Source organism: Narcine bancroftii, chromosome 3 (genome assembly GCF_036971445.1).
Source record: "Narcine bancroftii isolate sNarBan1 chromosome 3, sNarBan1.hap1, whole genome shotgun sequence".
In the NCBI taxonomy this organism is placed as follows: Eukaryota; Metazoa; Chordata; class Chondrichthyes; order Torpediniformes; family Narcinidae; genus Narcine; species Narcine bancroftii.
This window is the reverse complement of record NC_091471.1, coordinates 177,334,662-177,350,939: the sequence shown is the minus strand read 5'-3', so window position 1 is coordinate 177,350,939 and position 16,278 is coordinate 177,334,662. Positions and strand designations below refer to the sequence as shown.

At 43.0% G+C, this 16,278-nt stretch overlaps 1 protein-coding gene across 6 annotated transcripts in view; it reads left to right on the top strand.

Annotated features, from left to right (window-relative positions):
- Positions 1-16,278, top strand: part of LOC138757891 (serine/threonine-protein phosphatase 2A 55 kDa regulatory subunit B gamma isoform) — a 351,812-nt gene that overhangs the window by 309,441 nt on the left and 26,093 nt on the right. For 4 of the 6 annotated variants that reach the window (XM_069925969.1, XM_069925967.1, XM_069925968.1 and 1 more), the window contains one exon: positions 5,675-5,766. In XM_069925969.1, the coding sequence (XP_069782070.1) occupies positions 5,675-5,766 (92 nt within the window). Of the gene's footprint in view, positions 1-5,674; positions 5,767-9,003; positions 9,064-16,278 lie in introns of those variants that run through there. The other 2 variants (XM_069925971.1, XM_069925972.1) reach the window with 2 other exon arrangements.

Sequence of the window (16,278 nt, the reverse complement as noted above, 5' to 3'; positions counted from 1 at the left end):
CTACCGCTACAGCTGCTGGCTCCCCTGCTGCCGCTGCCCACGCCGCCGCCGGTGTGGCCACCGCGACTGACCAGGTACTCGCCCCAGCGTCCATCGCTGACGACCGCTGGGGCTCGACCGCCACGACCAACGACCTACCCACCGTCAACCGCGAGCAACAACCCCCACTACTTACAGTTCATCCGCCGATGCCGCCACAACAGCACCTCTGGGAGTACCTCCGGGAGGACCTCCAACCTGCTCCTTCAGCGCTGACTGCGTCTATGATGTCATCCCATTGCGTGACGTCATCCTGTTGCGTGACGTCAACACGTGGAACTCCCCTGTCAACAAGATCAGTGGCTGCTTCTATAACACTAAATCAGCAATGCTCTCATCCTCTCACTAAAGCAATGGATCTAATTAAAGTGCATGGACACTACACCAATTGCTTATTTGACTCTGGGTCAACTGACAGTTTTATCCAGCCAGATCTGGCCCTCCGTTGCGGACTTAATATTATCCCCACTACCCAGAGGATCTCATTAGTGATGAGGTCGCACTCGACTGGGATAAAGGGGTATTGCATCACCACGCTGGAAGTACAGGGTGTAATGGTCACCCACTTCAAATTATTCATTCTTCCCCAATTGTGCGCCCCAGTGTTGCTGGGATTAGACTTTCAGTGTCAGTATCGAACGGTGTCCCTACACTTTGGGGGACCCCACGCCCCCCCTCTTGGTCTGCCATCGCCCCACCCCTGAAGCATCCAAGCAACCCACCCCCGTGCCCCGGGGCCACTCCTGTGGCCTTTCCACACTCCAGATTGCCCCACCAGCACTCTTCGCAAACCTCACCCCTGGCTGGAAGCCTGTGGCCACCAAAAGTCGGCAATATAGTTACAAAAACAGGCAATTCATTAGGAGTGAGGTGCATAGATTGCTGGATGAGGGCATCATCGAACCTAGTTCAAGTCCCTGGAGAGCCCAGGTGGTGGTTGTCAAGAACGGGGAAAAGCTACGGATGGTGGTCGACTATAGCCAGACCATTAACTGCTTCACGCTCCTGGATGCGTACCCCCTGCCACGCATCACGGATGTGGTGAACCAGATCGCCCAATACCACATATTCTCCACCATTGACCTACATTCAGCCTACCACCAGCTCCCAATCCGCTGTGAGGACCGACCATTCATGGCCTTCGAAGCGAATGGGCAGCTGTATCAATTTCTCAGGGTACCATTCGGGATCACGAATGGTGTCGCGGTCTTCCAGCAGGAAATGGACTGGATGGTGGACCAGAACGGGCTAACCGCTACCTTCCCGTATCTGGACAATGTCACCATCTGCGGCCACGACACCCAGGACCACGACGCCAACCTAGATAAATTTCTTCAAACTGCCAGTCGGCTGAACCTGACCTACAACCTTGACAAGTGTGCCTTCCGGACCACACGACTCGCGATTCTAGGTTGCATGGTGGAGAACGGGGTAGTGATGCCAGATCCTGACCGCATGCATCCCCTAATGGACTTACCTCCCCTCCGCATACCCAGAAAGCGCTCAAACGCTGCCTGGGCTTTTTCTCATATTACGCACAATGGGTTTCACACTACGCCGACAAGGCGCGTCCTCTTATTAAGACCACCTCCTTTCCCCTCTCGACCGAAGCCAGAGCGGCTTTCGATCAAATCAAATCTGACATATCGCTGCTGCAACGCTGCATGCGATCGATGAGTCTATCCTGTTTCAAGTCGAGAGCGATGCATCCGACTTCGCCCTGGCAGCCACCTTGAACCAGGCTGGTCGGCCTGTAGCCTTCTTCTCCAGAACCCTCCAGGGTCCAGAGAGTAGACACTCCTCAGTCGAGAAGGAGGCCCAGGCCATAGTTGAAGCGGTGCGTCGTTGGAGACATTACCTCACTGGGAGGCGCTTTACACTGTTGACTGATCAACGTGCAATCTCCTTCATGTTCAGCAACACCCAGCGAGGTAAGATAAAATACGACAAAATCGCCAGATGGAGAATTGAACTCTCCACCTTTAACTATGACATCCTGTACCAGCCTGGTAAGCTCAACGACCCGCCTGATGTGCTCTCCATGGGGACGTGCGCCAGCGTACAGATGGACAGATTACAGAAACTCCATGAGGCGCTCTGTCATCCAGGGGTCACTAGGTTTGCCCACTTTGTGAAGGCACGCAACCTACCCTACAGTCGAGGAGATTCATTCCATTGCCCGAGCCTGTTCGGTGTGCGCTGAATGCAAGCCCCACTTCTTCCATCCGGGGAACTCCCATATTATCAAAGCCACCCGCCCCTTCGAGCGTCTTAGCGTAGACTTTAAGGGGCCCCTACCGTCGACCAACCATAATAACTACATCCTTACGGCCATCGACAAGTACTCCCGCTTCCCGTTTGCTGTGCCCTGCCCAGATACCACCACCTTCTCAGTGATACAGGCCCTTCACAGTATCTTCGCCATTTTCGGGTACCCCAATTCCATCCACAGTGATAGGGGGTCCTCATTCATGAGCGCAGAGCTGCAACAGTACCTTCTGGAGTGTGTTATCGCTTCAAGCAGGACCACCAGCTATAACCCACTTGGTAATAGCCAGGTCGAGAGGGAGAATGCCACCATCTGGAGAGCGGTTACACTGGTTCTCCAGTCAAAAGGTCTCCCCACCTCTCACTGGCAGGAGGTTCTCACTAGTGCCTTACACTCCATGCGCTCCCTCCTATGTACCTCAACAAATGCCACACCCCACGAAAGGATGTTCCTTTTCCCAAGGAAATCCGAATCAGGAACCACTGTACCGGCATGACTCACCGTCCCTGGCCCCGTCCTTTTGCGACGCCACGTCCGGCACTCCAAGAACGACCCCTTGGTCAACCGAGTGACTCTACTCCATGCGAACCCGCATTACGCCTACGTTGAGTTCCCAGACAGGCGGGAGGACACTGTTTCGGTGCGGCACCTAGCTCAGGACGTGGTAGGCCCAGCAACCCCCCCCCAACCCAACCTTCCCCAACTTTTTATTCCCCAAGCCCCGTGCTGGAACAGAAGGACCAACAGTACCCCAACGACCCGGGCCACCCTGCCGACAACATGGCTGGGGAATTGAGCGAAGGAGCGATCGCACCCGACGAGCCATCTGGCGACACCACTCCAGTGACCCCAATTCCGGCACCACGGTGGTTTACGCCGGATGGTCAGACCCCCTGACCGCTACAGTCCTTAACCTACCCCTTCCGTTCATTCTCTTCCTCATTTTTTTTTCATTCCATTCTCCCTCTTCAGCCCTTCCACCCCAGGGTCAGTTCTCCAAGAAGGGGTGTATGTGATAGTACAGACCTATCACCAATGTATATAGTTACAGTATCGAGAGTGTAATGACCGTGCTTACAGCGATTGGCTGAGAGCTTAGCCACGCCTACTGTCTGGGCCTTAAAGGGTTGTGTCCCTAGCCAGGTCGGATCATTCCGGACTGGTTGGCCACCTGTGAAGAGCTCCTTTTGCTAATAAAAGCCTTGGTTTGGATCAACAAGTCTTTGGTTCTTTCGACGAGCTCTACAACGAGTCAATTAGGTACAATTAAAATAAGTGGTTTTCAAACTTTTTCTTTCCACTCAAGTACCACCTTAAGTAATCCCTCCCTAACCACTGCTATCTATTGTTGGGGGCTGGTGACAGATAATGATAGATAACTTTGGGGGTTGAGGCTATTCAAACTGAGGACAAACCCACAGATCAGCTTGCTCACAGCACAAGGTGACTGGAGACACCTGGGGACAGCTGAGAGTGGGGTCAGTGTGGGGCCTGGTCTTTGATCACAATGCCACCCCCAACACTAATCTCCTCTCCCTTAATATCTGAAGGTCTATCAGAAAGCCCTTTTATAGTGAAAATTAGCGATTTGTAAAGACAGGTTTTCTCTCTGCTTTTAAGGTGTCCCATTAACCTCCATAAAAGGTCCAAAGGAGGATTGGCGAGTCTAACTTGCTCCACGTTCCCTCTGCCAAAGGGGGTATGCAGGAATTAGCTCCACCTCCTGCATAAAAGGATTGCCGCAGAAAGTGGCTCCAAACAGGAAGATACGATGATTGACGTTGCACTGACAGCCCCATTGCCCCACTGCACTGTCACAGAGTGGCCGGTGGAGTGTCAGGCTGTGCTCCTCATGCCACTTGTTCCGTCACACCGCCCCTTAATGCAGGTTCCTGGTGGCAGCATCGCTTCATTCAATGCTGGGTGCATGGGGCTTGTCGATTCTGTGAATTGCACAGCGAGGCAATGGGGTGGGGGGGGGGGGGTGCTGTTGGAGAGCAGCAGCTGTTATGCTGCAAATCCCGCCCCTTTCTACCCTGGGAAGCTGGCCCGCTGCTCTGGGCTATATAAAAAGCCTGTGCTATCTGCCTTTTCCATCCTCTGCATAAAAGGTAAATTCACCTTTTTTAAAACTTGAGCAGGTGATAATACAGCTTTTTTTGCATAAAAACCCCTAGTAACTGTCTTGAGTACACTCAGTAATTGAGCATTCACACACTCCTTCTGTGGAGTTCCAGATTCTGTACCCTTTGATACATACTTTTATTCATGAATGATCAAGTTCTATTTTGAAAAGCCAACAAGCACCCCACATCTTTCCTGTCAAAACCATGAATTATGTACTTATGAATTAAATCATCTCTCGTTCTCCTCCCAGCAACACATCAGTGCTTCACCCACCTAACGAAACAGTGAGTCAAGTAGAGGATGCGTCACTATTTCACCACCAGCTCATTTCATCTCCAGCTCCAGCCATTTCGTCTACACCTCAGTTCAGACTTCGGCATTTATGGGACCATGCATAGACATCCAAGATGGGCTAAATCTCAAGTTACTGCCAGTCAGATATTCTCTTTTACTTTTGTTATATAAATTGCAGCTCATTCTGACAGACCTAGTGTCAAATCAGTGATGTAGTGGAAATAATACCTTGCCGAGTTGGTGGTGGACCCAGCCACACTTTGTGATTGCCCTCACTCCTCTCCATGAGTGGCCCGCAGCAACAGAGCACAGGCAGTGGACTGCCAGGAGAGAGTGTGGCAGTGGTATTATTAAAAAGATTTTTCCTTTTGTCCTACTTGAATGTTTTGTCCAAGTTTTAAATGATTACCTGTAAATCTTTGGCTTGGCTTCGCGGACGAAGATTTATGGAGGGGTAATGTCCACGTCAGCTGCTAACCTGTAAATACAATTTTAAAAAATGGTACACAAACACATTCATTCTCATCATGATGCTGGAATGCCGGATCACCCCTTTTACACAGATGGTGTTCTGGTTCTGTTACTACCTCTGCTGCTAGAATAAAGCCTGGATTGGAATGACACCCTTCCCCCCCCCCCCCCCCCCCAACATTCTGTGTTGGTGCTTTTTACACAGCAGGCATAGTGTTTAAAAAAAAGCCACAAATATCCTGGAACAAAGTGGCTGTGTAAAAAGCCGATACGACAGTCAATTGAAACATTTATCTTCTCAGGCCCTAATTTTGGCAGTGGCTTTTTTTCACAAAACTACATGGATTGATTATCTTTTGTTGCTTACTGTAATTGGTTTAAATGCTTCTATTTCTATTATCTTGCTTATGACAGTAATTTGTGTTGCCATGGTGTTCTTTCAATTGCTAATGTTTGCTAATCTTTTTAAAACAGGTTCACGATTACCTCCGGAGTAAGCTTTGTTCTCTTTATGAGAATGATTGTATCTTTGACAAGTTTGAATGTGCGTGGAATGGCTCAGACAGGTGAGTAATTCTGGTCATTCAGTTCATAAGACAGATTTCTAATTGAGAGTTCTCCTTCAAATGTTAGATAACTGACATCTTGAGACATTTTTTTGATAGTCCTAGTGGAATTTCAAGTTGACAGTTTTTCACCATGGAGCAGAATGTTTCTTGCATTTTTTTTGGCACTGTCTGTAAGAGGTTTGTCCGTTAGTCCTGGAGACTCCGGTTTCCTGCCACCATTCAATATGTACCGGGGGAGGGGGGGGCGGGGGGGTGGAAGTTAATTGGGTGTAATTGGGCAGCATGGGCTCATGGGCTGGAAGGCCAAGGCCGTTACTGTGCTGTACGTCTACATTTTGAAAAGCAACTTTTTAAAAATTGAACTTGCTCTGGGACAAGTAGATCTTGTGTTTTGTGGCTTGATCTTGAATTTAACGACAAGTCTCTTTGGACCTCCACTGCTTCTGCCTTTTTGCCATATGGAGAATAATCACAACCAGAATATGGAGGACTTTTTTTCTCTTTGCAGAAGCTATGAAAGAAACAAAATTACATTTCAAGACCTGCTGCAATCTTTGGATTCCTTGCTTGAATGGTGGAAATTGAATTTATTGCTAAACCTGTGATAATTCAATTTAGAGCTCTGAAATGGAAAAACTGGTGTACTGTTAAATTAATTGTTTTTTAAATCTGCTTCAAGTTGTTAAATAATTACTTCATTTGCAGCTATTCCAAAATTATTCATTAACAATGCGATTACAACACAGTAAGAAATGACTAAATCTGCAAAACATGCACATAATGTTCAAGAATTTTAATATTCAAAACATTTTCAGATAGCATTTGAAATATGGGAAATCCTACCAGCTTAGAAGAAGATTTTCTTAAAGACTCTGAATTCCATGAGCATTTGCTGCATTTGGTAATATACTAATAGCTAGCCATTTGTTGTAAGGTTAAAGGTTTCTTTAATTGTCACATAACAATACATAAAATATAATACAGTAAAAGCCCAGTTACCGGATTTCAAGCAACTGGCAAAAAAAATTGCTGGTAAATATGTGGGAGTTTAAAATTAGTGCCCCCTCACGGTCCGTTTGCCAATTACGCAACACACAATCTCAAGTGACTGGCAAATTCACTTATTGCTAGGATGCCCTAAGCTGAACAACCCCATCGACAACAGGAAAAAAATCAAATAATCCAGTCACATGCGAGATGGCTCGCAAGAGTTCCCTTGGGACCAAGGGCATTGTTAATACTATAAACAGTTCTCTAATTGTAAATAAAAGGGTTTGTTCATTGGATTTGGAAAACACTGGTGTCTATTGTTTCTCTCCGGGTCTAATGAGGTAGAAGCTTGTATTCCACACAACGCGTGCACAGCACAAACATTGGGCACATTTACAACCCTTATCCAGCATCTACCAATCCCCATAGGTGCTGGATATTAGATGTTATACTTTTTATTATTTTTAAATAAATTTTTATGTTATTGTTAAGTGACAATAAAAGGAACATTGAAGCTAAAAGGTTCCTTCTGTCACCATAATAATACATTTTTTTAAAGTGCCATCCATCTATTTATTTATTTATTTTAAAAATCAAGTTTTTCAAAATATACTTCACTTTTGTCTGCTGTAAGGCAAAGTCATCATGAGCATCGTCTGGTGCCCCATGCAATATGAGAAAGTGAAGCAAAAGAAAGTCCCTTCAGAGACAGAGTGTCCGTGGATCCATCTCCAATGTTCCCACATCTTCTGCAGCCACAAAATCCATTGGCAACCTGAGCTCCAGGTTGAAACATTCAATACTATCAGGAAGCCTTCAGCACCTGAGGCCCTCGCCCTCAGCACCTTCTCCAATCCCAGTTCTGATACCTGATTGTTGCACAAGTCCTTTGACTGCAAGTCGCCCGCAGCTTGTTTGGGTCCTTCAACCGCTGAGCCACTTGCTGGTCAGCTGCTGTGGTCACCTTCCCTGAATGATTGTCTCCCCATGCATCCCTTCTCAATGGGATGGGTGGGGGGGTGTGGGAAGGTTATTGCTATCCTGACAGTGCCACCATTTTTTATTATCCTATTTTGTATTGGTATGCAATACATAGTAAATATACATAGTAAACTCTCCAATAACAGTGTATTTATATAAATTAAGAAAAACCTTTTACTTACAAAAAAATAAACAAAACAACCACTCCCTTTCACATTATAAATCTACACACCGTCAGGCTCAACATTTATATTAACCATAAAAATTCTATATGGAGAAGTCATTTCATTTATACTGTCGCAGCATCTATTATAGTCCATTTTATTATTGTAGTTACAATTATAATTGGGCCCCTATATGATCCAAATATGGCTGTGATATCTTAATAAATATGTCATATTTGTTCTTTCAGTTGTATGTATTTTTTTCCATAGGTATGTAACTATTCATCTCAGCAGTCTATTGTGCTGTATGTAGAGGGGAGTTGGATTTCCAAGTAGTTGCAATACATTTCTTTGCCACTGCTAAGGATATTATAACAAATGAAATTTGGAATTTAGTTAATGAAGTTGCCCAAAAGATAAAGCTCCAGGTTGACCATGGAGGCCACCCTTGTTATCCTTGTTAATATTTAAGTAATATCTTGCCAGAAAGGTCTCACCTTCACACATGAAGGCATTTCGGAAAGCCCACCCAAATTGTGCTGCTGTATCCACCCCCACCCTCTTCCAGTTGCCCACCTGTCTCCCCGACCGCCAGTCCCTCGGTCGCCCGGACGTCTCCCCCTGTCACCCGGACACCTCCCCCGACCGTGGTCCCTCGGCTGACTCCCTGACCACTGGTCCCCACTTGCCAGATTTTGGAGCTTTCCGGATAAAGGATGATTTTTGGCTGGTGGTTTATGGTAGTTTTCATCCAATTTATAAATTTTCTGACTTTTCCAAATTTTTCCAATATTTTAAATAAAAAGCATCTTTCTCAATGTTTGAATTTTTTTTCCATGCATAGGGAGACTGTTATACTTGGGTTCAGCTTTGATTTTACCATATTTATTATGTTAAATAGTCTACCCAGACTATTTGAAGAGTGTCTTCCTTTAACAAATCCCACCTGATCTGTATGTATTCATTTTGGTAGATATTGTCCAAATCTATTAGCTAGTGCTTTTGCCAATATTTTATAATCAGCATTCAGAAGTGATATAGATCTACATGGTGAAATTTTTAATAGGTCTCTCCTTTTCTTCGGTAACACTAATTATAGCAGTTGAGAAAGATTCCGGGATGGTATGGGTCTTCACTGCCTAGTCCAGAACATCCATCATAAGAGGTATCAATAAATCTTTAAATTGTCTATAGAACTCGGGAGGAAACCCATCCTCTCTGGAGATTTGTTAGCTTGTAAAGTACCCAAGGCTTTCTCAATTTATTTTATCGTGAAAGAGGCATTCAAATCAACCCGTTCTTGATTTTCTAATTTTGGAAGTTCAATATTTTTTAAAAATTCATGCATCCCATTTCCATCTCCTAATAATTCTGATTTATATAGTTTCACATAATATTGTCTAAAATATTATGAATTCATTTTTGATTATATGTTATAATATTTGCCTCTGTTTTTATTGCATTTATCATCCTAGATGACTCCTCTGCCTTTTGTTGCCAAGATAAAACTTTATGCACCCATTCTCCTAATTCATAATAATTTTGTTTAGTTTTTTAATTTAATTCTTTTCCATTTATACATTTGTAATGTGTTATTTCTTAGTTTTTTTATTCTAATTTTTTGTAACCCCGTTCATTGATTTTTTTTCTAATTTTGTTATATCTTTCTCTTAACCATCAAACTCTGTATACCATATTAAAAAGATTATCATTACAAGAAAGATTAGTTACACAAGAAAGTTATTAATAAACTCACAAAGATCCTTCCTTTTCAAAAGTATGGCATTGAGTCACCATCTACACATTTTCTTGTTTTTCTGTTATCACAATTGTTAAAGTTAATGGCAAATGATCTGATAAAAGTCTCGTAAAATATTCCATTTTTACCACTCTACTTTTTAACTGGGCAGACATTAAAAACAAATCAATCCTTGTATATGTCCGCATGTGTGCTGCCTCCCTGGTGCAAGGGTGCGGGATATCTCAAATCGGGTCCAGGGTATTCTAAAAGGGGAAGGCGAACAGCCTGATGTCTTGGTACATGTGGGTACCAATGACATAGATAAAAAGGAGGAAGTACTGAAAAAGGATTACAGAGAGCTAGGACAGAAACTAAGAAATAGGACAGCCAGGGTGGTGATCTCTGGTTTGCTACCTGTGCCAAGTGCAACTGAGGACAAAAATGGAAGGTTAAGAAAAATGAATGTGTGGCTGAAGGGCTGGTGTAAAGGACAGGGTTTTGGCTTCTTGGATCATTGGGATCTCTTTTGGGGAAGGCATGACCTCTACAAGAAGGATGGGTTACACCTAAACCCAAAAGGGGTCAATATATTGGCAGCTAGGTTTGGTACAGCCGTCGGGTGCGGTTTAAACTAATTTGGCAGGGGGGTGGGAACCTGTACGATAGGGCAAAGGACAGAAAAGATAAAACAGGAAAAGTTTAAGGTTAGGCAGCGAAAGTAAAAAATCAGAAAGAGCAAGGAGGGTGAAAAAAGCATTCATCTGAAGGTAGATGAATTAGCTGTGAAAATTGAGATAAACAAATATGATTTGATTGAGATTACAGAAACATGGCTGCAGGGTGGGCAAGCCTGGGAACTTAACATCCCGGGGTATATGATATTTAGGAGGGATCGACAAGAAAGAAAAGAGGGTGGGGTAGTATTGATGGTGAGAGAAGGGACCGACACGATTGACAGGAAGGATATTAACTCAGAAGATGCGGAATCTATATGGGTAGAACTGAGGAATAGCAAGGGGCGGAAAACGTTAGTGGGGGTGGTATATAGGCCTCCAAATAGTAGTGTAGAGGTGAGGGAAGGCATTAAAAGAGAAATTAGAAAAGCGTGCAATAAGGGAACAGCTGTCATCATGGGAGACTTTAATTTGCATATAGATTGGACGAGTCAAATTGGTAAAAATACTGAGGAGGAGGAATTCCTTGAATGTTTACGGGACGGTTATCTAGACCAATATGTCAAGGAACCAACTCGGGAGCAGGCCATTTTAGATTGGGTATTATGCAATGATAAGGGGTTAATCAACAATCTTGTTGTACGAGGCCCTTTAGGTAGGAGCGATCACAATATGATCGAATTCTCACTCGACGTAGAGAGTGATGAAATTAAAACCGAGACTAAGGTCCTGAATTTAAATAAAGGGAATTATGATGGTATGAGACAGGAGTTGAGTAAGATTGATTGGGTGGTGTTTAAAGGGGAGTTGACTGTGGATAGACAATGGAAAGCATTCATAGATCTAATGGAGAAATTGCAAAAATCGTTTATACCAGTTAGGCATAAAAATAAACCAAAAAAGGTGACTCAACCGTGGATAACAAGGAAAATTAGAGACAGCATTAGGTCCAAAGAGAGAGCATATCAATTGGCCAAAAAAAGTACCACAACCGAAGACTGGGAGCAGTTCAAGATGCAGCAAAGGAGGACAAAGGGATTAATCAAGAGAGCAAAAATAAATTACGAAAGTAAGCTTGCAGCAAATATAAAAACCGACTGCAAAAGCTTTTATAAATATGTCAAGAGGAAAAGATTGGTGAAATCCAGAGTAGGTCCTTTGCAGTCAGAATCAGGGGAATATATAATGGGGAATAAGGAAATGGCAGACCAATTAAATTCTTTCTTTAGTTCTGTTTTCACAAGAGAGGATACAAATAACCTCCCGAGGATGTTGGGAAACATAGAGACTAATGCAAGGGAGGAACTGAAAGAAATCAGTATCTCTAAGGACATGGTCTTGGGGAAATTGATGGGATTGAAGGCAGATAAATCCCAAGGGCCTGATAATCTACATCCTAGGGTACTTAAGGAAGTGGCCATTCAGATAGCAGATGCTTTAAGAGTTATTTTCCAGACCTCGATAGACTCAGGATCAGTACCCATGGATTGGAGGGTAGCTAATGTTACCCCACTATTTAAAAAGGGGGGTAGAGAAAAAGTGGGGAATTATAGGCCGGTGAGCCTTACATCAGTAGTGGGCAAAATGATGGAATCCATTATTAAGGATGTAATAGCGGAGCATATGACTAGCAGAGAAGGGATCGGACGGAGTCAACATGGATTTACAAAAGGTAAATCGTGCTTGACAAATCTATTGGAATTCTTTGAGATGGTGACAGATGAAATAGATGGGGGAGAGCCAGTGGATGTGGTGTACCTGGACTTCCAAAAGGCCTTCGATAAGATCCCGCATAAACGACTGGCTTCCAAAATGAAGGCTCATGGGATTGGGAGCAAAGTATTGATGTGATTGAGAACTGGCTGGCAGGTAGAAGACAGAGAGTTGGGATAAATGGCTCATTTTCTGAGTGGCAGGCGGTGACCAGTGGGGTGCCACAGGGATCTGTACTGGGACCCCAGCTGTTCACAATTTATATTAATGATCTGGATGAGGGGATTGGATGTAATATCTCCAAATTTGCAGATGACACTAAGCTAGGAGGGGTTGTGTGCACGGAAGAGGGGGTCAGGAAGCTCCAGTGTGATTTGGATAAATTGAGGGACTGGGCAGATACATGGCAAATGCACTACAATGTGGATAAATGTGAGGTTATCCACTTTGGTAATACAAACCGGAGGGCAGATTACTATTTGAATGGCAATAGATTAAGAGATGGGGAAGTGCTGAGAAACCTAGGGGTACTTGTACATCAGTCTCTGAAGGCGAGCATGCAGGTACAGCTGGCAGTTAAAAAGGCAAATGGTATGTTGGCCTTCATATCAAGAGGGTTTGAGTATAGGAACAAGGATACCTTACTGCAGCTGTACAGGGCCTTGGTGAGACCACACTTGGAGTATTGTGTGCAGTTTTTGTCACCTTATCTAAGGAAGGATGTTCTTGCAATGGAGGGAGTGCAGAGGCGATTCACCAGGCTGATACCTGGAATGGCAGGAATGACTTATGAGGAAAGATTGCGCAAATTGGGATTGTACTCCCTGGAGTTTAGAAGATTGAGAGGGGATCTCATAGAGACATATAAAATTCTGGCAGGACTGGACAGAATGGATGCAGATGAGATGTTTCCAATGATGGGAAAATCCAGAACCCAGGGCCATGGTTTGAGGATAATAGGCAAACCATTTAGGACCGAGATGAGGAGGAATTTCTTGACCCAGAGGGTGGTGAATTTGTGGAATTCATTGCCGCAGAGGGCAGTAGAGGCAGGTTCATTAAATATATTTAAGAGGGAATTAGATATATTTCTTCAGTATAAGGGTATTAAAGGTTACGGAGAGAAGGCGGGGACGGGGTACTGAACTTTAAGATCAGCCATGATCTCGTTGAATGGCGGAGCAGGCTCGAAGGGTTGAATGAACTACTCCTGCTCCTGTCTTCTATGTTTCTATGAGTCATGTACCCTTGATTAGAAAGAATAGTCTTTTTCTATGGGGTTAAGCTGCCTCCATATATCGATCAAATTTAAATCCTTCATAAATGATGGTGTCATTTTTGCAGCGTTTCCCCTTGTTACTGTTCTGGCTGATTTATCCAATATTGGATCTAGATAAAAATTGAAATCTCCGACCAATATATTTTGTCTTCCCTCTGCTGTTTTTAAAAAGATATCCTTCATAAATGCTTCAGTGTCATAATTTTGTGCATAAATATTCATAAAAATCTGTGATTCTGCATAATTTTTCTGGCTTGGTTTCTTCGATTATTATTGGTTTATTCTTATTAATTAAAATTGCTGCTCCTCTTGCTTTTGACCCAAATGAAGACAATATTACTTGTACCACCTCTTTTTAATTTAGCATGTTCTGATTTGGTAAGATGTGTTTCTTGTATAAAGACTACATCTGCCTTTAATTTTTTTTAGATGTGCCAAGACCTTCTTCCTTTTCACCAACCTATTTATTCCATTAACATTAAGACTAATAAAGTTTAATGTTTTATCCATTCTGATTTTTAAACAAATGTTGTTTAATAATAAAACCTTTCAGATTGTTTAAATAATAGTGATTTTTTCCTCCCTTTTTTAAATAAAACACACACACACACACACACACACACACACACATATAATGTCCCTCCCTTGATGGTGACGTAAACAGGAAACCGATCTATAAAATTTTGTTATTTAAACAAGAAATCCTGAAAGCCAGTGAAATCTCTTGAGGAAGAAGAACCCTTCCTTTTAGTGCCTTTTTTTAAATAATTCTATCCAGGCACCATCCTCCCCCTTAGACCAGAAAGTGTCGGCTCTTCACTGAGTTTTTCATGAACATTCAATAAAATTCCTTTTCAACAATAAATACAAGATGGTTTAAAAATATAACTTAAACATTCTTTGGCAACCTTGTTCTTTTCATAAACCTCACAAGAAATTTTCCACCTCATACTTAGACTTGAAAAATTGATGATTATCTTCTGCTACTTCAACCCTCAGAGTCACGAGGTATATCTCGAGTATTTCAATTTTTAGAACACAGTTGTCTTTTTACATCATCAAACTCCTTCCTTTGCTTAAACAAAGTAGGACTAAATTCTTGAAAAAAAATAGCTCTTTTTCATGGTCAATCTTGGTCATACCATTATTTTGTTTAGAGTGTTCATATTCTGCTTCCAGTATTATCTCTTGTTAACTGCAACTCAAAAGTCTTACCAGGTCTGGTTGTGGTGGCTGATCGCCATCTCTGCTGGGTCCGAGGGTCTGGTGAGCCTTTTCAATATGTAATTTTTCTCTGAATTTATCTTCTCCCAGCATTCGTGAAATTCAGGTTTCAAGGAAGTTCACCGGATCTCTTCCCTCGATCCCCTTTCTTAGTCTGATAATTCAAACATTATTTTGTCTGCTAAAATTTTCCAACAGACCTTGCCTGACTGACTCCCATTTCTCCGCATCTTTTTCTAAAGCTTTTAGCTTATCTTGTATTTTTACCAAGTCTACTTCTGCTTGGTTCATTCTTTCCATTAAATCTTCAATGATTTCTTTAATTTCAGTCATGTCTCTCATTACATTTTCAACACCTGAAAATCGATTGCTCAAGTTTTCCATTTTTTCCAGGATAATATTTAACTCTTGTCCCGAGACTACTGTTACACGGCTTCCTTTCGAAACTTCCTCTGCTTTTGTTTTCTCCGCTCCTTGATCTCTGGTACTTGCTTTGTCCATTTTTTGGTTAAAAATTTCTTAATTTTAAGATTTTAATCGTCTTTTTGATACTCTTCACAGAGAGCTCAATCAAAACACATCATTCGAAGTTCCCAACTTCATTTCATCTTGAGGACAGGTCTACTTATTCATACACAAGGATTAAAGCAAAAAAATCTAATTGTTCAGCTGGTGTGACTGTGTGCTCAGAGAGGTTGACAAACTATGTTAAGGTGGAATACATCAGGGATTCTAAAATCTTGGAAGCCTTTTGACTTATAGTTCTTCTACATTAATTTCCTGCCACACCTTGTGGTGTATAAGATGGTCTGCATTCTGTGCCACCAGCAATGACAAGTATTTTGAAGTACCCAGCGTTTTGCACATTGGTTTACACACCACATATTGCTTTGTGAGGAGGGGTGGGGTGGAGAAAATTAAAAACATGAGTATCCTTGATTCCAGGCAGTGTGGGGAGAAATTGGGCTCTATAGTAACTACATTTTAAGATGCTCAATTTTAACATGTTGTGCAGGCTGTTTCATCATGTATTTGTATGTGTGAGTTCTTAGACAACAAATGGATGAAGGAAAAGGTTATTTACTCTAAAGTTGTTGTCAACAGCATCATGAGGCATGTCATGAGGCTGCAAGCCTCCATTACAGATCTAACATATTGTCTCTTGCTCTGTGTCAGCCCCCTGCTGGCAGCCAAGTCTCATCAAACAGGAACTATAATCAAGGCCTTGCTAGTGGCCATGCAAACATGATCACTATCATTACACAGGCTTCTTGTGTGGCACTACCTGCTGCAAAAACTGAGAGGGTGTCTCTGAATTCCCTGAAGCCCATTGCTATGGTTGACAGTGTGTATTGTGAACTTTTATTGACAAAAATGCAAATTTATTTGGGTGAGGTAAAACATGAATCTTGTTGCTTGACACAAAAGGTTTTTGGATTCTTGTGGATAAAACAAGTGGTTCAGTTGAAAGGATACATGGCTCAAAGATGAATTTGCTTGCTTTCAGTTATATCAGATCCAAACAATAGACAGTGTCAGCTCCAGAACAAATCTTAGCAGGGGGCATTGGGGTAACCACAGGGGGGCACAATCTGACTTTCAAACTCTCACCAAGTGCGATTGGGGGGGGCAGAGGGGTGGTTGTGCTGCCTACCATGAACCTCTTTCGTGGAGCAGTGCCACCACCGCCTTCCCCCTCCCTCCGACAAATGTACTGCTTATATTGCCTGAAGACTAGTGATG